Source organism: Pseudonaja textilis, chromosome 10 (assembly GCF_049901715.1).
Source record: "Pseudonaja textilis isolate UNSWEBS1 chromosome 10, rPseTex1.2, whole genome shotgun sequence".
Taxonomy (NCBI): domain Eukaryota; kingdom Metazoa; phylum Chordata; class Lepidosauria; order Squamata; family Elapidae; genus Pseudonaja; species Pseudonaja textilis.
Window position 1 is genome coordinate 19,204,379 of NC_141999.1, and position 21,430 is coordinate 19,225,808.

Sequence of the window (21,430 nt, forward strand, 5' to 3'; positions counted from 1 at the left end):
TCCAGCAAAAGAGACTTATTCTACATCAGCGTTTCTCCAACGTGGCCACGTTAAGAGGTGTGAACTTCAACTTCCAGAATTCCCCAGCCAACCTGGCTAGTTGGAGGATTCTGGGAGTTGAAGTCCCTCACCTCTTAAAGTGGCCAGGTTTGAGAAACACTATTCTGGAGCTAGAAAGGTATACATCCACATTCTGGGAATCCTTATGGGAAACCTTTAAGATCTGCAAGATCTCCATTAGACAGGAATGGCAAGGAATGCATTGGTACAGCTATATGTGCAACACCAATAGTGACCCTTTCAAGATCAACCAGGTTTAGTGATGGTCAGCCTCGCCTTGCTTACAGTACCGTTATGACATCCTCAGGACAATTGACAGGTGCTATTTTTTAAAAAAAACTATCAGGAAACTTCACTGATTCCAAACTGTGATAGGTGGGCTGTTCAGCAACCCACGCAAACACAAACAGCATGACCTTGTCAATTTTGTAGGAGGTGGGTTTTTCCTTGCCTCGCTCCCTTGGGAATGACACTTAAGTCTGTAATATTTCCATTTTTAGGAAAGGCATTAAGACATTCAGCCATGTCTTTGGAGTCCTAATCATTTTAATGTGTTTTTACTGGGCTTTTTAATTGTTGATATTTCATTTGAGAATATGAACAACCTTCAGCGTGTCCTTTAAAATGTGGGAGATGTGTTGAGAAACAGTTGAAGAGAAAATAAGCTTAGAGAGTTGATTGTTGCCGTTAATTCAATTTCTTTCGGGGTGTAGGGGGTATGGATGGCAATTGATGGTCCTTAGTGCCTAGCTAATGGATTAGATCAGGACATCAGCAGGATCCAAAGATCAGAAGCAGCAAGACAAAATGCCAGTTTTGCTGCTTCCTCTTCTTTTATGTCAAGAAAATGCACAGTAAGGGCTGTAATGCTTCCTCCCAAATCTTGGAACCATCTTTGTTTTTATTTACAGGACTTGCTTTACAGACAAGAAAGTGCTCTATTGCAGATGCTTTTTTTGAACAACTCTGCCTTCCACCAACACATCAAACATTCCTCCACCACAAGTGCACAAAAATAGACAGATTCCATCCTGCATAGCTACCGAACAAGCATTGCTAAATGGGAAGCCTTGCCAGCACCCTGATGTTTATGTGAAGTATCACATCCTACCCCTTGGCAGATGGGTTTTTTTTTTTTTCAGTATGGGCGGAGTGGCTGCTCCCGGTATTACCCTCGTGTTCATCTCCATCACCTCCTCCCATAAGGAAGACATAAAAGGGCTCACAGAGGAGATGCAAAATTTTGTCCTTTAGTTTGTGAAGGAAATGAGAATCCTTGCTTCCACCTACAGGGCAGATGGTCATTCTTAGATGGTTCAGCAGACCTGCAGGGAAAGTTGTCCTGGGCTGCACCTGGGACAGAACAGCTGCAATTCAGTGCCTTATGGCTTTAGCCTGGATCCCACAGGGAGACCGTATCCCAGGCCATCCAAGCCATCATGGCAGCTACAAAGAATTTGCTTCTCCTTTTCAAGCCCAAACAAAGACTTAGAGCTGAGACCAACCCAGCTCCTAATGTTAGCCAGGTCTTATCTTTACCTATCTTCCGCTCAGTCCCAGGGTTTCCAGCCAACATGCTTTGGACTCAGTGGTGATAGTCTAGTGGTTCGGCCCGATTCACACAAACCAGCAACTCTGACAATCATCTGGGAGCAAACTGGTTCGCTCCGACAATCAGCTGCTGGGCCCGCCTGCCCACCTTGGCTCTATACTGACCTTTATTTCCTGCTTTTGAAGCTCAGCTGCATCACGCGGCATAGCGAATTGCCGTGAGCCAGTTGTTGGACACAGGGGGAGTGCAGGAGAAGGTCAGAAAGAAAGCCTCTGCGTGCGTGCAAAGCGCACGTTTGTCCCCTGCACCCACCAAACCAGTGGTAGAACAATTTGAATCCCACCACTGTTTGGACTTCAACAGACCAAAAACAAGGAAGGAAAAATAAGCGCCGACACTCTGTAATGTGAATAGAAAGGGGAAAAGCAAATGAACCTCCTGACCAAAAACCTATCAGAGTCCTGAGACAATAGCTCACAAGGTTTCCATATCATGGTCTGTTCCTCAAATCTGGAACAGACCAAACCTTCGGGATGGGCAAGCCAGGAAATAAAACCCTTCCTTCTCCCCTTCCAGGTGTCCAGCGTACATTTCAGAGAATAAAACTGTGTTTCTGCTTCATCCATGAGATCTTCTCAAGTAGATCACTTTCTGGGAATTCCGTCAACTTCTGGTGAGACTTCCTTCCTTCCTTCCTTCCTTCCTTCCTTCCTTCCTTCCTTCCTTCCTTCCTTCCTTCCTTCCTCAAGCTATAGAAATTAATTAGCAATAAACTGGTTCAAGCTTCCTAAAAATCACATCCTTAACATATCAAACATGACCACATCTCTGCTGTACCTCCACCAACATCCCACCCTCAATCCCAGCCCCTGGGGGAAAACCTTCTGGAAAGCCAAACAGGTTCAGGATTGTCTATTGTTGGCCAGGTGAGATCCAGTATCCTGTTTCTCCATCAGGACATCACCTTCCTTTTCAATCTAGGTAGGAGGCATCCTTCAAGAATCTCTTTTGTTGTTGCTGTACTTTAAACGATCTTTCTTCCATTCCTTTTCTGGTTGGCCACCGAGTCTGTCATTTCTTCCTATTTCTCTGCAGATACAAATGGTTCCCTAGTCTTTCAGAAAAATGATGAGGTTTTTTTTTTTTCAGCTTCCCTTGGCAAAAAGATAGCAGCAGCTAAGATCAGTCCTGGGATAAGGTCCTGCTGCAACCTTTCCTTGCGTGAAAGTGGACATTCAGCTGTCTATCAGACATGTGATCTAAGCAAATGTCTTTCATTCGTAGCCCACAATTGTTTTGCCTTCAGTCTGGAGGCTGGCTGGCTCTCCACGGATTTAATCAGGGGCAACTGGAACACAAGGCTGAAATTTTGACAGGGGAACTTCCAAAAATGAAGGGAACAAGAGCAGACAACTTGGGTTTTATGCCTGGGGCTGGCCGTTTTAACTTGTCGGGTTTCGGCTATGTCATCTGCCTTCCACATTTGTAACTGACTTCAGACCTGGTTGCAGTGCAGTGACAGATTGGATTCATGTATATTATGCCATCATATTATCCAAGTGCAATAGGCACTCAGAGCCGTCGATTCACACCATACACTAAAAACCAAGTTCAGAAAACACAATTACCCTACTGTACTCATAACAAATTGGGCATGTTGAACTGGAATTTCACAACCTACAGAAGCACCAGGACCACACGACATTCTGGTTAAACATGTCTATGCATAGAAATATTTGCAACTAATAGTTAGCACGTGCTAGAAGTTAGATGTCAACTGAATTCAGATTCATTGAATGTAGTACGTTTGTGGCTTTGTAAGGATTCTAAGCTGATTCCCTCTTCTGATTCTGCCATTCCTTCTACACCAACCAACTACAGGTAGTCCTCTTCTTATGACCAGAATGGAGGCAAGAATTTCCTTCGCCAAGCAAGGTGATTGTTAAGTCCACCATGTCTAATTTTACCTTTTTTGCCACAGTTCTGCAACTTCACTTAACAGCAGTTGTTAAGGGAATAACGCAGTTGTTAAGCAAAGCCAGCTTCCCACGTTGACTTCGCTTATTGGAAACCGGCTGGGAAGGTTGCAAACGGGGATCAAATGTTCCAGGGGTCCTGTAACCATTGGCACACTGAGAATATATGTGCTGAACAAAACTCCACACTGGTGACAGGAAGGGCATCCGGCCATTAAAACACTCTGCTAGCTCCATTCAGTTGACCAGACTCCACCTCGCTATGGATTATGGGGTCATTAAAAGACGAAAATACATGCCAGTTGCCAAGTGCCCAAGTTTATTTGACTCTGGGGATGCTGTGATGGTCATGTGACAATTGATCATCAGTCACTTTTTTCAATGCTGTTGTAACTTCGATCTTTCTCTAAACAAATAGTTGTCAGTCGAGGTTGACCTGTATATTGCAGTTTGAGATGCGCCCAAAGTGTCCTTCACCTTCAGCAAGGTTAACATCTCAAGAGCTTCTGCCTGACTACTCGTATTTGCTGCCTAATCCTATTTTTAATTTTATGTACTTATTTTTTTATCCCACCTTTATTACTTTTTTACAAAAAATTCAGGAGCCAAACCTATCCAACAGACCTTCTTCCTCCTATTTCCCCCACAATAACCTTGTGAGGTAGGCAGGGCTGAGAGGGAGGAACTGGCCCAAAATCACCCAGCCAGCTTTCATTCCTAAAAGCAAGACTAGTACTCACCATCTCCAAGTTTCAAACTTGGTGCCTTCACCAACTAGACAAAACTGGCTCCCAAATAGCTATGGAGATTCTCAGTCATTCAGGTCCTGGTTGTCCCAAAGGTGCTTTTCCGGGAGGCAACTGGACTTCCTGGATTTTTCTGAAGACGTTTCGCTTCTCATCCAAGAAGCTTCTTCAGCTCTGCCTAGACAGTGGTGGGGAATGGCAGGATTTATACTCCTTGATCTCCACCATCCAGCCAGAGCTGAAGAAGCTTCTTGGACGAGAAGCGAAATGTCTTCAAAGAAAAACCAGAAAGTTTAGTTGCCACTTGAAAAGCACCTTTGGGACGGGCTCCTAAATCTTTGCCCTTTCAGAGTTTGTTATCACGGAGCTCCCTAGAAGTTGAGAGTAATAAAGGAAGACAAGCCTGCTCTAAGCTTTCCTTAGCAGTTAAGAGTCCTGTGTAGCACGTCATTTAGTAGCATGCAGCAGTGACTGACGCGGCTGCAAAGTGGCCGAGGAGCTGTCTTTGTGGAACATGGTCTACAGACACAACGCACTGAACCGCAAGCTACGCAGCCTCAAACGAGCGTTTTGTACAAACGCAGCTTCGGGCCCCAGTTTCTTCCTCCGAGGGCTTCATGGTTTGAAAGGTCGCAAGCAGCCAGTTGTGTTTCCCCAAGGTGCTAACCACAGTTCCGCTCATCGTATTAGCCCAATTAAGTCAGCCGCAACTTTTCTGGTTCACACATTATGTTCTAGAACCGGGAGGGTTTTGTAGATTGTGTTGAAACAGGAGCAAGGAAGTGACACGAGGGCTTAGAGCCAGGGATGGGCTGCTGGGGGTTCGCAGGGGTTCGGAAGAGCCCCCCCAGCTAAGATTCTGTGCAGTTTGGAGAACCCCCAAATCCCACTCCTGGCTGGCCCCGCCCCCTCCCAGGAGTCCCCACGCGGCCCCTTTTGGATGCAGGTAAGCGCAGGGTGAGCATGGAGGCTCAGGGAAGGGGAAAAAACGGGCGTCCTGGAAGTTCGGGAAGGCTGGGAATGAGCCTGTTTCCGGCTTCCATAGAGCCTCCGGAGCCCCAGGGAGGCAGTTCGTGCCCTCCCAGATGAAAGCCTCCGGAGCCCAGGGAGGGCAAAAACGCTCCCCCCACTTCCCCGCTGTGGTGCAGGAGGCCGACTAGGCCACGCCCACAATGGCCACGCCCACCCAGCAACCGGGCAGAGAACCCTTTGCTAAAAATTTTTGAAGCCCACCCCTGCTTGTTTGAGCTCTATGGCATCGGATGGAACTTCCGAAGTCAGAAGCAAAGCGGGACGTTATGTCTTGCGGGAAAGAGGAAGAAAGCCTCCTGCAAGAGTTTGTTCTCCCTATCACCCCTTGCAAGCAAGACAGACTTGACGTGATGAACAAAGAAACAAGCTGATCTGGCATGAACTACTCCATCATTTCAGGTGACGGACAAAAGCCACATCCAGATATGAGGACTCTGCATTTTGGGTAGCGCACAGATAGCCCCTGGCTTACCACCACAGTTGAGTCCCAACACTCCTGTTGCTACGTGAGACATTTGCTCAGTGAGTTTTGCTCCATTTTACAACCTTTCTTGCCACAGTAGCCACAGTTTTTAAGTTAGTCACACGGTCATTAAATGAATCTCACTCCCCCATTGCTTGTCAGAAGGTTGCAAAAGGCGATCACGTGACCCTGGAACACTGCAGCCATCAGAAATAGGAGCCCGTTGCCAAGCAACTGAATTTTGATCATGTGACCCTGGGGGGGTGCTGCAATGGTCATAAGTGTGAAAAACTGTCATATGTCACTTTTTTCAGTACCTTGAACGGTCACTAAACTAAGTATTATAAGTGGAGGGCTACTTGTAGTTTGTTCTCGTGAGGGACTCTCTGATTAAATTTCAATCCTACTGTCAGACCATATGGGTATTTTTATTTATTTTGTTATGTTATTATGAATCACAACCCTGGGTAGCTCACAAACAACAGCAACAACAAATTCAGACAACCACAATTAAAAAAAACTCCATAATAATGCCATACATTAATCAAGAAGCCATCATTGGCCATGTTTTTTTCCTTTCTGTGTTGCCCAAAATTCTGAATGAATTTTTCCAGATTAAGGCAGGCAAAAAAAATAGATGGACAGGCCAAAGAGTCATTCAGATCAGTGGTCAACAAGTGGTGGGCCGGGGACCACTGGTGGTCCATGAGAAAATGTTGGTGGTCCGCAGAAAAATGTCACCCCCGTAGCAACTAATCCAGGCTGTGTGGCAACACAAGGCTGTGCCGCACACATGGCCCACGGGAACACAAGGCTTGCATTGCTTGCATTGTGAACAACATGAGGTAGTGAGGGGAGGAGGGAAAGGGCAGAGGGGGGGAACTTGTGCCATTCACCCCAGGTGCCTTGCCGCTTCTTTCTTCTTCTGCTTTTGGCTGCATGCAAGAAAAGTAGCAAAAGTCTTTCTTTCTCTCCCCCAAACTTCTCCAGAAACGAGTCTTTGGGACCTTGCAAGGCCTCCCGCTCCAAGTGGCTGCACTGGAAAAGACTCATTTCTGACAGAGTTTGGGGGAGAGAAAGAAAGACTTCTGCTGCTTTCCTTGCATGAAGCCAAAAGTCTCTTTCTCTCTCTCTCTCTCCCCACCCCCACAAAAAACAGAGCTGGAGATGGTATCTTGAGATCCCAAATAAAGAATGATCGATCGGTAGGAAAACGGGGTGGAGAATTTTCCTGCAGAATTTCTTTGGGATTTTCCCAGAAAAGTGCCTTAGGACTGCTCTTCGCCCTTAGAACCGACGCTGCATCCATGTGAACAATTTTTGTCCGTTTGGCAGTGTTTATTTACAAAGTTGCTGCTGTCAACTCATACAATATTTCTATGGTCTTTTTAGAGTTGCCAACAGAAAGGGAGGGGGGAGCAGTGTGGCAGCTTGCATTCCATAAATGTTTTCATAGATAGTTTCCAGGCCACCAACGTTTCTGCTGTGCAAAAGTCTAACTGGAGAATATGACTGATGACTCTTGGCTACGGATGTGTCCCATTGGAGAATATGAATTATGAAACACTCAGAGGGGTGGGAGAAAACCAGGGTCAAGGGTGACAATGATATGTCTCAGAGTCGGCTACACCCAGGCAGCACCGGCATGTCTACTCCTAATAAATATTCTTTAAGCTTTGAAAATCCGGCTAGAGACTCATGATTTAAATGGGGGTAACTACCGGAGCCCTAACAGCTGCATTTCGGGCATATGTGATTCCTCTTTTGAGTCTTTCCCAGTCAGCTTCCAACAAGCAAAGTCCTGGGAAAGCCATGTTTGCAGAACAGCCCTGTGATTCACTTAACAAATGCAGTGATTCGCTTAACGGCAGTGGTAGAAATGTCATAAACTCATTTAACAACCCGCCTTTTTTAGCAATGAAAATTCTGGTCTGGATTGTCATAAATCAAGGACCGCCTGCATTCCATTCCCAAAACATCTGCCCCAGAACTTCAGTCTTGTAGGAATGGCACACTCTGGGTTCCTTCAATTAGAAATTTCATCTACTAGAATCCCAGAAGCATATCTTATTTGTAGCCGCATTGGCTCTGTGGAATGAGGTTCCCCTCCCAAGATCCGGATGCTCCACACTTAAGTACGTTAAACCAGTTTTGTAAATTCTTTGAATCTGGCAATCCTTCCCTATTTGATCAGCGTTCCCAAGGCAGATCACGGACCACAATCCATAAGTCTCCCTCCATGCCTGGATTATTAAATACGACTCATTCCTCAAAACAATAAAAGAACCCTATAGTCTGGTTTTAGTGCTAATTAACTTTGGCCTTTGGGATTGTTACTTAATTGAAGTCATCTTAACTTGTTGCAACGCCTGTTTTTAAATCAGCACTCTATTGATGAAAAAAGATACAGAAAAAGGACAAGAGATAATAGCCATAGCGGTAGCATTTACACTTGTATACTGCTTCACAGTGCTTTACAGCCCTCTCTAAGCGGTTTACAGAGTCAGCCTATCACCCCCAACAATCTGTTTCCTCATTTTATCCACCTCGAAAGGATGGAAGCATGAGTCAACCTTGAGCCAGTCAGAATCGAACTGCCAAACTGCAGGTAGCTGGCAGTCAGCAGAAGGAGCCTGCAGTACTGCACTCTAACCACTGCACAACCACAGTTCAATGGAATGGAATGGAATGGAATGGAATGAATGGAATGGAACGGAATGGAATTGAGCGGAGAGAAAAGAGAAGAGAAGAGAAGAGAAGAGAAGAGAAGAGAAGAGAAGAGAAGAGAAGAAAGAAATCTTAGAGATGTTCTAGTCCAGCCCAGACCCTGCTCAAGCAGGAGAACCTATGATGAGAAAGGCGAGGCATAAGCCTCCTTCCTATGTTTGTGAGATGATGAATGACAGCAGCTCTCATGGAGGAGGTCAAAAAAGTCAAGATGGTGACCATCTTGACCTCTGACCTCCCCTTCTCCTGCCCTCTAACCACATCTTTCATGGTCATCTCACTAACACTGCAGAGTTTCAACAGCGTATTAAAACCGGCTACAGGCTATCCTCAACTCTGGACCACAATTTTCCCTGCTAAATAAGGCAAGGGTTCAGCGAGGCACATGCCTAATTTTACAACTTGCTACATTAAGGGGAAAACACTGCACTCGTTAAGTGAATCACGTGGTCATTAAGCAAATCTGGTTTCCCCCCATTGAAGCCAGTGCTTTTCAGAAGCAAGCTGGGAAGGGCGCAAATGATGATTGATCCAACGACTCTGGGATGCTGCAATTGTCATAAATGCATGCTGGTTGCCAAGTGCCCAAATTTTGATCACGTGGAGATGCTGTAACAACCCTAAGCGCAGGAACAGGTCATAACAAGTCACTTTTTTCAGTGCTAGTGTAACTTTGAACCGCCACTAAATGAATGGTGGTAAATTAAGAACTACCTATATGGTGGCATTCCTGCTGATGACACATCAATCAATCAATCAATCAATCACCTTCATGGACTTTAATCCCTTCACTGACTACACCATCTTTTTTCCTCCAAAATGTTTATTTTTAGACAACAAACATAAACACTAAACAACAAATAAAACCTTCTTTCAATTGTACAGTGTGTCGGTTGGTACATGTTTCTCGTGCACAAAATTCATAGTCTTTCCCTCTTAAATTTAAATTTATATTCATCTTATATTAATCAACTTTCCATGTCCTACTATCATTATTAGACTTTAATTGCAAGTTCACACTATCCTTTTCAAGCAAATTTCAATTTTTACAAGTTCTATTTCATATTACAGTTCCTTCCATAATAATCAATTATAACATATCATTACCATATTATATTTATTGACTATACCATCTTGAGTACATGCATAGTAGCATGGATGAGGTGGGTTAAACCAGGGAAAGTGGGGTAGAAAGTACAAACAAGGAACATTATTTTCTTGACGGTAGCCGTTCACAAAATACTCGTTCATACTGTATTTGAGGACACCCTTCAAAAATGTATTAAACCCACCCCCCCATAGGACTTTTTACTCTTTTACAAGGTTTATCCTCCAGAAATCATCTCAGAAAAGTGATTTTTCACCTATTTGAAATGCGAGATTAATTCATAAGGTGGCATTTGATCCCAGCAATCAGAACTGAATCAAATTTAAGTCTTGGAGTAGGCCTGTATGTAAATTTAACCCCCAACTATCCCAGGAGGTGCCTGGATTATCTCTGATCTTTCTTTGTTCACCGAAAAAGTCTGGAGTTTCTAAGCACTTCAAACTTCACAAAAACAGGCCAAGAGGTCAAGAAACGGGATCAAAGCATATATTTGTTCCTGTCCACAGAAACAGCATCCATTCATTAGGCAGAACATGTGACCAATGAGGAAAACTTGCTCAAATTTGATCTTTTTTAAACAAAAAACAAAAAAAACAAAGTCTTTGGATACAGCTTTTTAATTCATACTCAATTTTGGATTCTCAAGCACAACATTTCATTGTATTAATTTTATGGATTTTGTTTTCTTTTTTTTATGCCTACGAATCAATCTTGTTGTCTAGTGGCTGCATAGACAAGTCCCTGCAATTTTCTTGGCAAGAGTTTTGAAAGGAGGTTGCCATAGTCTCCTTCCTGGAGGTGAGAGAAAGTGACTGGCCCAAGGTCACCCAGATGGCTTTGTGCCTAAAGCAGGACTAAAACTCACAGTCTCCTGATTTCTATCCTTTAACTACTAGACCCAATAGAGAAGGGGGGAGAGAGAGAGAGGAAGAGAGGAAAGAAAGAGGAAGAAGAGAGGAGAAAGAGAGGGAGGGAGAGAAAGGGGGGAGAGAGGGAGAGACAGAGGAAGAAGAGGAAGAGAAAGAGAAGGAGAGAGCGAGGGAGAAATAAGAGAGAGGGGAAAGGAAGAAAGGGGGAGAGAGAGCAGAGGGGGAGGCAGAGAAGCAGAGAAAAGGGAGAGAGAGAGAAAGAGGGAGAGAGAAAGAAAAAGGGAGAGACAGAGGGAGAGGAAGAGAGAGAGAGGGAGAGAGAGACGAAGAAGAGGGGGGAGAGAGAGAAGGAGAGAGTGAGGGAGAGGGAGGGAGGGAGAGAGACAGAAAAAAGAGGGAGGGAGAGAGAAAGAGGGAGAGGGAGAGAGAAAGAGGGAGATGCAGAAAAAAAAAATCACACAGGCTTTGTAATTAAATTAGTCCACAACCTGGGATCTCTCTAAAAAAGTGCTGTCGATCGGTATCATCACAAGTCCGTACGAGGCAATCTGATTAATTGCAAGGAGTCGCATTTGTTCCACTTGGTGATCTAAATTGTGCTGATCAGCTTATCTGGTTATTTTCATCGTGGATTTCTGTAGCTTGCAATGTCCTAAGGCCCTAAACTGAATCATGGGAATGAATTGAATCAACCCAGGTTGGACTCTCCCAACTCGTCCCCATCTTAAACAGCAACACATTTGCAATGTGTAATTTATTCCACTTCAACAAATAAAGCAACGAGACATCTCTCTCCACCTTCTGCGATATGGACGTCCTGCTCAGCTTTGCTATTCATTTCCCACTGCTCAAACAAATATTGGTTGGTGAGATTAGTGCACTGCAGAAAAATTCTCTTGACCCTTTTTTTTTTCCCCAAGCAGTTCTCATTTAGTTCCATGAAGACAATTGGCTACCAGAATTTATTTGCAAGGAAAAGAGAATGTTGTTGCAATATCATGAGTTGGATGCTCTAGTATTTATTCAGTTCTCATAAATATACAGTGTATAGTATGTCTTAATTAATTACAAGATGCTGTCTCATAGAGATACCAGGTGAATATCCCCAACTGGTTCTAACTAGTTAATTTTTCCACTCTCATGTCCTTCAGAAATGCTGGGAGGAGGATTTCCAGATTCTCAGCCAGGATGACTTGAGAATTCTGGGAGCTGGGAGTTCTAGTGTATCCAAAAGGCACCAAGTTGAGGAATTTGTTTAAGGAACAAGAGAATTTTGGAGAATTTTTCATGTGGGGAAGGTGAGATTCTTATACGTATTAATAGTGATGAAATGAACAAAATCTCAATTTCTCTCTCTCCCTCCTCCCTCTTTCCTCTCTCCCTCCCTCTTTCCTCTCTCCTTTGTCCTTTTTCTCCCTCCCTCTCTTTCCCTTTCTCTCTCTCTTTCCCCCCTCTCTCTTCCATCTCTATCTTTCTTCTCTCCTTTGTCCTGTCTCTCCCTCTCTCTTTCCCTTTCTCTCTCTCTTTCCCCCTTCTCTTTCCTCTCTCTATTTATTTCCTCTCTCCTTTGTCCTCTTTCTCTACTTCTCTCTCTTTCCTCTCTCTCTTTCCTCTTTCTCTTTCCTCTGTCCGTTGTCCTTTCTCTTTCTCCTCCCCCCTTCTCTCTCTTTCATCTCTCTCTCTCTGACTATCTTGTCTTACCTGCAATAATCTTCAACTTACAACCACAATATGGGGCAGAATTGCCACTGCTACGCAATGAGTCATGCCCAATTTTATAACCTTTTTTTTTTTTTGCCATGGTTGTTAAATGAATCATTGCAGTAGTTACGTGAAACCTGTGATCGTTAAGCGAATTCAGCTTTCCCCATTGATTTTGCCCCTCAGAAGCCAGCTGGGGAGGTCACACATTGTGATCCCACCACCCCAGGACATCTCAACCATTGTTAAATTCATGCCAGCTGTCAAGTGCCCATCTGGTGTACCTGACAATAACAGAGGATGGCTCTCAGCTTTAGGTCCTATTTACTTCCCCAAAACATCTGTCCAGCCTTCTATTAGAAACTAAATGCTGGGCAATGTACCTTCTGCTTTCTCTGGAGAGATTAAGAAATATCCTCACGACCTAAACTATTTGAAACAGACATTCTTCCTCTCCAGTCTGTTGTTGCCTCTCTTGTCAGAACAGGGCAGCCTTGGAGTAAAAGTGAAGTCTTCTCAAGCAACGTTGTTTTGCACCACTGCTTTGCTCCTCTGATCCAGGGATCCCTAATCTGCAAATTTGGGCCCAGAGCCTGTCTGTCACAATATTGATCTGAATTGGTTTCAAGCATTTCTGTATTTCGTGCCCCGGGGTGTGTGGAAATGGCTATTCCCTTCCTTGACCAAATCAAACCAAATTGAAAGTCCAGTTTAGAAATCCTGCTGGCCATTTTGTCAGCAGCCTGTCTCCATCACACTCTTGCCTATTCTATTCATACCAAAACGTTTAGGAACCCCCGCAATAAGTGAATGTTAGGGTTCAGTTCTTAATATTTGCAGATAAAAGAACTTTCTTGTTAGATCTCCCTATTCATTCCCTCCAACTCTTAAGAAGTTTTCCTAAGTTCAGGGGTCTCCAACCTTGGCAACTTTAAGACTTGTGGACTTCAACTCCCAGAGTTTCTCAGATGCTTTGCTGGCTGAGGAACTCTGGGAGTTGAAGTCCACAAGTCTTAAAGTTGCCAAGGTTGGAGACCCCTGTCCTTAATGACAGGAGCATTCCCCGCCCCCAGTTTGACCCTTTCCATTCAAGAAGCTGTCAACCTTTTGGGGGTAGGCCAGGTTAGGAAATAAGACAATCCATAGATGGATAAAATGCTGCTTATTTGTTGGAGACTTTAAGAAGAGAATCTTGAAAGCCTGCCAGCTTTCTTCTGCCTCCTCTCACAGGTAGTCCTCAATTTAGGATTCATAACTGAGCCCAGAAGTCATTAAGGTCATTAAGCAGGTCACCAGATCACCCAGATTAATGACATTTTTAGGGTGGTCATTAAGTTAAGCCATTAATCCCAAAGGGCATTTTTGCCAGAAACCAGAAGTAAATGCTGGAAACCAGGAAAAAAGTGTCAAAAACAAAACAAAACATGGTGAGGTGACCTTAAAGGTAAAGGTTCCCCTCGCACATACGTCCTCGTCATTTCCGGCTCTAGGGGGTGGTGCTCATCTCCGTCACAAAGCCGAAGAGCCAGCGCTGTCCGAAGACGTCTCCGTGGTCATGTGGCCAGCATGACTAAATGCCCAAAGGCACACAGAACGCTGTTACCTTCCCACCAAAGGGGTCCCTATTTTTCTACTTGCATTTTTGACATGCTTTCGAACTGCTAGGTTGGCAAAGTGATCTTAGGATGCTGCAAATACAGCCATAAAGTTGACCTGGTTGCCAAATGGCCCAAATGCAATCACATGACTGTGATGTGTGTGTGTGTGTGTGTGTGTATACATCACAACTTTGAAGTCATGTCATAAGTACCTTTTAGGGGGCTCCATTGAACTTCAGTCGTAAATCAAAAACTACCTGGATATTAAACAAACCTTCCTTTCTCATTCCCAGCCCTAAAGTCAAGTTCCTCCTTATTTTCCCATCGCTGTTCCTGCATTCCTTCTTCAAGGCCTCCTCTGTACAGTAGCCCTCTACTGAAGCCCAATATTGACCCTCAAGCCTTCCAAGGCCACGCTGACATCATTCTGACCTCTCTCCTAGACAGCCAGTGTTTCAATTCTGGCTTTGAATTGCATTGCTGCTGGAGGATCATTTGCTGCTCCAGTTAGCAGAACAGGGCTGGTGGTCCCACACTCGGTCTTGCCTCAGCCCAATGATACCAGTCCTCTGCACTCAACCACAACACTTCCAGATTTGCCAGCTCCCTGTACTGCCAATCATACTGAGATCGAAGCTCCCCAGATCCAGCTCTGCCAATAGAACTGCTCAGTGTCATGACACCACTGATGGGGGCACCAAGCAACAAGGCCTGCTTGGCAATGCCACACAGACAGCCAATGAGAGCCCTCGACACTCCAAAGGAGGTGGGCTTTAGAATATATTCCGTCCATACACGAAGCTCCTCGGACTTTCTCTGGACCTTCTCTGGCTCGACAATGAACTGTTGGAGAAGGCCTTCTTTGGTCCGAGCGTTCCAGAAAAGCGTTTGATGCAGCAGAACCAAACATCCCAGTGGCCTCTTCAAGGCGAGCGACTCAACCATCAGATGGATCTGACAGCTGGTGACATAAGAGCCAGCCAAGGAAAGCAGATGCCAAGAGGAATTTTGCTCATCTTCAAGGTTCCACAAGACTCTTGCAAGCTCATACATGCTAAGAATGCCAATCAACCATCTGCAAGGGTGATCAAACTGAGCAATGCTAAAAACAGAACTTCAGCATCAACAGAGGCAAAGCTGAGCAATCATCAGAAGGGTGCTCAGGAAAACATTACCAACATCAACACTTGCTGTCATGCCACTTGTAAATCTGGAAAGAGAGAGAGCTGTGTTTTCTCCCTTTTTTTTCTCCCTTCTCTCCCACAACCACATCTCTCAGATGCTCGGAGTTAAATTGCTTGGCAGTTGCCTCTAGAAAAGCAGAGATGAATCATCCAGAATTATTCCTTCAAATCCGCTACTACAGGGTATTATTATTGCAGAAGACTAAGATTACCACTTGGTAAAATGAGCTTTAGGAAATGATTAGGGGGGCAGGGGGATTCAAAAAAAAAAAGGCAGATCGGCTCAAAAGCCGCTGGGTTTTATAACCCCGTGGAACCTCTCCATTCAGGGAGGCTCTATCTATGACAAATGGGAGGGAGGCTTGTTTGATGGTGGGGGGAAAAAATAGATCATTGGTCAGATCCAGCAGATTTCTTTTGCTGCTGTGAAACTAGGGAAGCCACTCCTGGCATTTTAAAAAAGCTGACCTTAGAACTGGGGAGATCTGCACCTCAGCAAATTCAAAGCACTTCGGGAACTAATCAGCCTTATCCACAACGCCAGTAAGCCAATCCCGGCATCTGCACCAATACATGACACCATTGTGCACATCAACTCTTGTGTTGTTGTCGTGCCTGTGGAGATAGCAGATTTGCCTGCTTCCAAGGGCAGATTTAACACACACACACACACACACACACACACACACACACACACACCAGGAAATGTGGAGTTGGAAAGGCAGGAGATTGAAAATCCAGTGGTTGAAGATCACATAGCAATCTTTTCCTGGTTCCTGGAGTAACCCATTTTCCGGGTTTGTACAACCCTCTGTGAGGCACCTGGGTCTGAGTTCACACAATACACTAACCTCCATCACCTCTTCCTCCCCCCCCAAAAAAAAGAACCCTTCAAACCCATCAAGGTTAAAACCACAGCAGCTTCCTGTCTTGTGCAATTGCACTTGGGAAGTTTGCAACTGTCTTGGTTAAGTATCTTGTGTGGAAACCACTACCGATGGCACTGCTACTATAGGCCGAACTCCCAGGTAAGCGTGTATATAGTGCTTCTCCCGGGGAGCTTTGCAGAACTCGTAGTCCTTTTGCAACATATCGCTGGGTTTCTCCCCTTTCCAAAATCTCCCCTCTCTCTTTTGGGGTTCCAGTCTGTTTCTATACATCCTCCAAGCGTCAGAAGCGTCACCTATATACGATTCCCAGCTTCCAGGGCTTCCCTCCCTGCAACTCCCAGTCCTGAGTCCTGCGCATATTACACAACTGCCCTTTTTTTTTTCTTCTTTTGCTCTGGATTTTCACCCCCAAACCGACGACTCCATCCAGCAGGGAGCCTAACCAAGACCGCCGCAAAGCGCTCTCTCCTCCCGGCAGCGCGGTATCCTTTCCCCCTCTCTCTCTTCGGGCGGCCCCGACGCGGAGCCGGCTTTTCCCTGCCGGGAACCCTTTTGCAGGTCCTTTACTCCCAAAGCCGGGTCTGATCTTTCCACCGCCGCCCACGGCAGAGTGGGGGAGGGGAGGGGGGAGGGCAGCGGCGGAAAGCCCCATCCGAGCGCTCCGAGGGAGGTTGACAGGCACGTTGCGCTTTCCAAGAAAGAGGGCTCTCTCTCCCCCTCTTCCCTTCCATCCATATTCATGGGGGGGGGGGGTTGCACAATTGTGCATTCCTACAGCACGCCTGCAGTTGTTGTGACATCTCCGCCGAGGGAGGGAGGGAGACAGGGAGGAATGGTGTGGGGGGGGGGCGTCCAAAGACAGGCAGCCGCGACACCCAACGCGACACAAAAATCTGCAGAGCGGGGAGCGAGACCTCCAGGAAAGGCGCAGACCGGGAACCTGCCCCAGAGCGGAGCGGGCAATGGGTGTGTGTGTGTGCGTGTGTGTGTGTGTGCATCTAGGGTACCTCGCCGGGACTCAGCCCCCTGCACACACACACACAGACACACACCGTCTTCCCAGAGGCACAGGTACGGTTGCGCTACCTTCGTGGCACGCAACCCTGTTGTGATTCCCGCCGGCGGCATCGGCGGCGGCGGCGGCGGCGCGCGCGCGCTTATTTCCCCCCCCCTCCCCACGACCCCCACGCGTGTGCCCAGAGACGCATTGGGTATTCCGTCCGCGCACGACTTCACTCGCTCCCAGCTCGGCTGGACCCTCTTCCTCCCCCACCCACCCACCACACACACACACGCACACATGTCTATACACAAACACACCCGGCCCGGAGCCCCACCCTCCGGATCCTTCCAAACCCCGTACCCCCGAGAACCCCCTCCCCCGGCCCTGATAAGGGATGGCCGGTACCTTGAGAGAGCCAAAGGAAGCTCATCTTGAAGAGCAGCGCGCCCAGCAGGACGTGGTTCATCTCTCCGGCCGGTCCTGGGATGGAGACGAGAGGGGGAATTTCTTGCAGCCGCGGCGGCAGGAGGAGCGGCCGAAAAGAGCGCGGGCGGGCGGGCGGGGGCGGGCGGGGGACGGCGGAGGAAGGTACGGGCTGGCTTCTCGCATTCAACCCCGCCAGCCTTGCTGCATCTCATAAGGGGGAGGGGGGGGGAGGAGGAGGAGGAGGAGGAAGAGTGGGGGTGGGAGGTGGGGGGAGAGAAAGAAAGCTACCGAAGGGCTTGAAAATTTTGACAGACAGTTGGGCAGAGATGAGGGACGCCCCCGAGTGGACCAATCGAGAGGTGGGCTGGCTTGGAAAAGGGCGGGGCATGCAAATGAGGCCGAGGTGGGGGGGAACCACCAATGGGTGGGAGGGATGGAGGGCTGGTGGGAAGGTCTGGCGGGGGACGCGGGGGAGGGAGGGGGGGAGCGCTGCTGATTTATGAGGGGCCCTTTTGTTACTGCAGCAGGGCTGAGGAGGTGGGGGGGAGAGAAGGGGCGCCCCTTCCCCGTCCACGCAAACGGCTGGGGAAACCCAGAGAGATCCCCCCCGCTGCCCTTCCCCGAGGCCCCCTCAAAAACTGCCTCCGGGAGAGGGGAAGGGTCTTCCGTAGGGGAAAAAAGAGGGGAGCGGGGGGTGAATCTTCGCATTCCTCGCCTCAGTTCCGCCCCCTTTACTTTCCTCAGCCGGGTCGCCCCCGAGGGGGGGGGTCTCCTCCGCCCCCTCCCCCAAACGTGGATGCTCTCTAAAGCCCTCGTCAGCGATTCCTTCCCACCCCCGTTCTCTCCTTCATCCCATCCACCGACTGTACGTCCTGCTCACAAGCAGGAGCCGGGAGGGTTGAGAGGGGGGGTGGGGCTGCCTTCTCTTGCTCTGCGCTGAGGTGGAAAGCACTCTGCACATGCTCGGGGGGGGGGGGGGCGCTCTAGTTGTCACGGCTGGACCGAGGAAGGGAACGCGGGAAAGGGAAGGCAGTGGGCCACCGGGAGAGCCCAAGGCAGTCAGATATTCTGCTTCCGACATTTCCTGATAACCCAACCCGGTTCTAGCATCGGTATTCAAGCTAACCGGCATCTCTCACCCAAGCTAAGTTTCTGCTAGGATGCAAATCCTTCCTAAGCCTGGTCAGGCGTCCCAAGGTGCGCTGCTACCTTTCTTAACACGCTGGCCGAAGTTCCCTAGAGTGAATAAAATTCATGGCAGGAACAAATCACAGATTTCAGCTGAAAGAACCAGGTTTGATGCTCTGATCGGGAAGCTGGTGAGGCTTCTGTGTGACCAGCCATATGTCGGAACTGAGCTGGAAGGGACCTTAGAGATTTGACAGTACTGACGATAATCAGAGTTGGAAGGGACCTTCTAGGTCATCTAGTCCAGCCCCCCTGCCTAAGCAGGAGATCCTACACCATTTCAGACAAGTGCCTGTCCAGTCTCTTCTTAAACATCTCCAGTGATGGAGCACCCACAACTTCTGAAGGCAAGCTGATCCTGTCTTGGTGGTGGTCTGTCCACAAGCAGTGGTTAACTTAAACATAGCTTATTTGTAGGAGCTACTATCAGTTGGTCTTAGCTAAGCCTGTAGCTCTGGTTTTGAAAAACCATAACTGGATTCAGGTGCCATCCAAGGCTTCCAGCCAACCATAGTATGGTTCAGCAGGTTTCACAAATGTAGTTTGAACAAACCATGTTATCCCAACTGATTTAAATGCAGATGCAGCCAAGATATACCCTCCTTGGGAAGGCAAATCACTGCATCCCACTCCCACAGAATCATCGTCTGTCCTTCTCAGATCGTTTTGGAGAACCGGCTTCCAAAAGTTGGTGCTTTTTGTTGACTTACCACCCATATCTTCAGTTGCCCCTCAGAACTTTACAAAATATACACCTGGAAGCTTTGAGAGTAGGAGATCTCCCAGAAAATATAGCAACATTGTCTGCAAAACTGGTTTTGCAAAAGTATAATGTACCTTTCCTGGATTCCTTGACCATTTTATACCACTTCCCCACAAAACCAATTCTTCAAACCTAATGTCTTTCTGGTGTGGCTTTCTGATTCATAAAGGATCTATCAAAACAGCTGATTGGGGTCACTCAGGATTTACCTGAAGAAGGTGAGAAAGTCAGTTCCATACCATATCCTCCAATCCTTGCCATCGGTACCTCCTATTTCCATAGGACAATTTTTCTTTTGTCTGTTCTATCTAGGTGACTCATCTACCCTGGCATCAGGTTTACGATGGGGAAAAGAGCAAGTAGACATGGATTCATGGTACCCATGAAGGGGGGGGGGAGGGAGCTGAGGAGGCGGGATGACACAAACAGGATGACGTCATCACACAGATGCTGTAACTCATACACTTAAACCTTGTAGTTACAACAATACAGTTGTGGGATTTGGTGATGATAGCATCGATTCATGTCACCCTGGTGACACTAGAGGATGCTGTGCCCTGGATTCAAATTCGTCCTCAATCGTGGAAGCTTAAAATCTACCTCGCAAAGTTGTTGTGACAGAGGGAAATGAAAGATGGGCATATTTTGCACATCCCTTTAATTCCTGTTGGAAAAATAAAAAGGCAGAAAATGAAGTAAATCTGTGGACTGAATAAAATAAAATAGGCCCAGAGGGAAAGAAATATGATGCCAATTTGGGGCAATGGTTGAGTTATTGGACTAGAACTTGGGACAACCTGGGGCTTTGGGGACTAATCATTCTCTCGCAGTTCAATCTGTCTTGCAAAGTCTCATTTTGCTCCTGGAGAAAAGGCAGAGGATCAATCACTAGCAACAACAATTAATAATGCTAGAGCCTGGCATTTGGTTGAATATCAGCTTTACATTATATCTATCTATCTATCTCTTTCTCTGTTTATCTATCTCTATATCTATCTATCTATCTATCTATCTATCTATCTATCTATCTAATCTACTTACCTAGCTACCTACCTATCTTTCTGCCTACCATCCTCCCTGCCTATCTGTCTATCTATCTATCTATCTATCTATCCTATCTATCTATCTATCTATCTATCTATCTATCTAATCTACTTGTACTACCTATCTATCTTTCGCCTATCCTATCTGCTATCTATCTATCTATCTATCTATCTATCTATCTATCTATCTATCTATCTATCTATCTATCTATCTATCTATCTATCTATCTATCACCTATCTATCTATCTATCTATCTATCTATCTAATCTACTTGCCATACCTATCTATCTTTCTGCCTATCCTCCTGCCTATCTGCCTATCTGCCTATCTGCCTGTCTGCCTGTCTGTCTGACTGCCTGCCTGCCTCCCTGCCTCCCTGCCTCCCTGCCTGCCTCCCTGCCTATCTATCTATCTATCTATCTATCTATCTATCTATCTATCTATCTATCTATCTATCTATCTATCTATCTATCTATCTATCTATCTATCTATCTATCTATCTAATCTACTTACCTAGCTACCTATCTATCTTTCTGCCTACCATCCTCCCTCCCTATCTGCCTATCTATCTGCCTATCTGCCTATCTGTCTGTCTGTCTGTCTGACTGTCTGACTGCCTGACTGCCTGACTGCCTCCCTCCCTCCCTACCTACCTTATCTATCTATCTATCTATCTATCTATCTATCTATCTATCTATCTATCTATCTATCTATCTATCTATCTATCTGTGATCCACAGGGACTGTTGACCACGCCTAATGGTTCCCTACACACGAAGAAATTCTTACATTATGCACCCATCCAAAAATACCTTCTTTGAACAGACCAAATGAGAACAGACCAAATTCCATCTTCCAGGAAATCAGCTCTTTCACCAGCTCTGAAGCTGCCTAGCTAACCATTTCCATTCCTGCCAATGGAGAACAATATCCAAGCATTGTTGCATGGCTAATGACAAATTTTTGCTCCCCCTCCCCAACCCACTGTATTTCCCACCAGCAGTTGCCCTTCCAGAGAAAGCCACCTAGTGGCTGTTGGGGTGAAGGGCAGCTGTGTCAAGGGCGCACCCTAGCAGCCTTGACTCTCCAGCCTCTTGAGAG

The 21,430-nt window shown here is 46.5% G+C and overlaps 1 protein-coding gene across 2 annotated transcripts in view; it reads right to left on the reverse strand.

Moving 5' to 3' along the window:
• Positions 1 to 17,454, reverse strand: part of IGLON5 (IgLON family member 5) — a 99,900-nt gene extending 82,446 nt beyond the window's left edge. For both annotated transcript variants that reach the window (XM_087940016.1, XM_087940015.1), the window contains exon 1: positions 17,315 to 17,454. Coding sequence is in view for 1 of the 2 variants with exons in the window: in XM_087940015.1 (XP_087796141.1) it covers positions 17,315 to 17,375 (61 nt within the window). In the remaining variant the exon portion in view is untranslated. The remainder of the gene's footprint in view (positions 1 to 17,314) is intronic.
• Between the last annotated feature and the right edge of the window lie 3,976 nt (positions 17,455 to 21,430).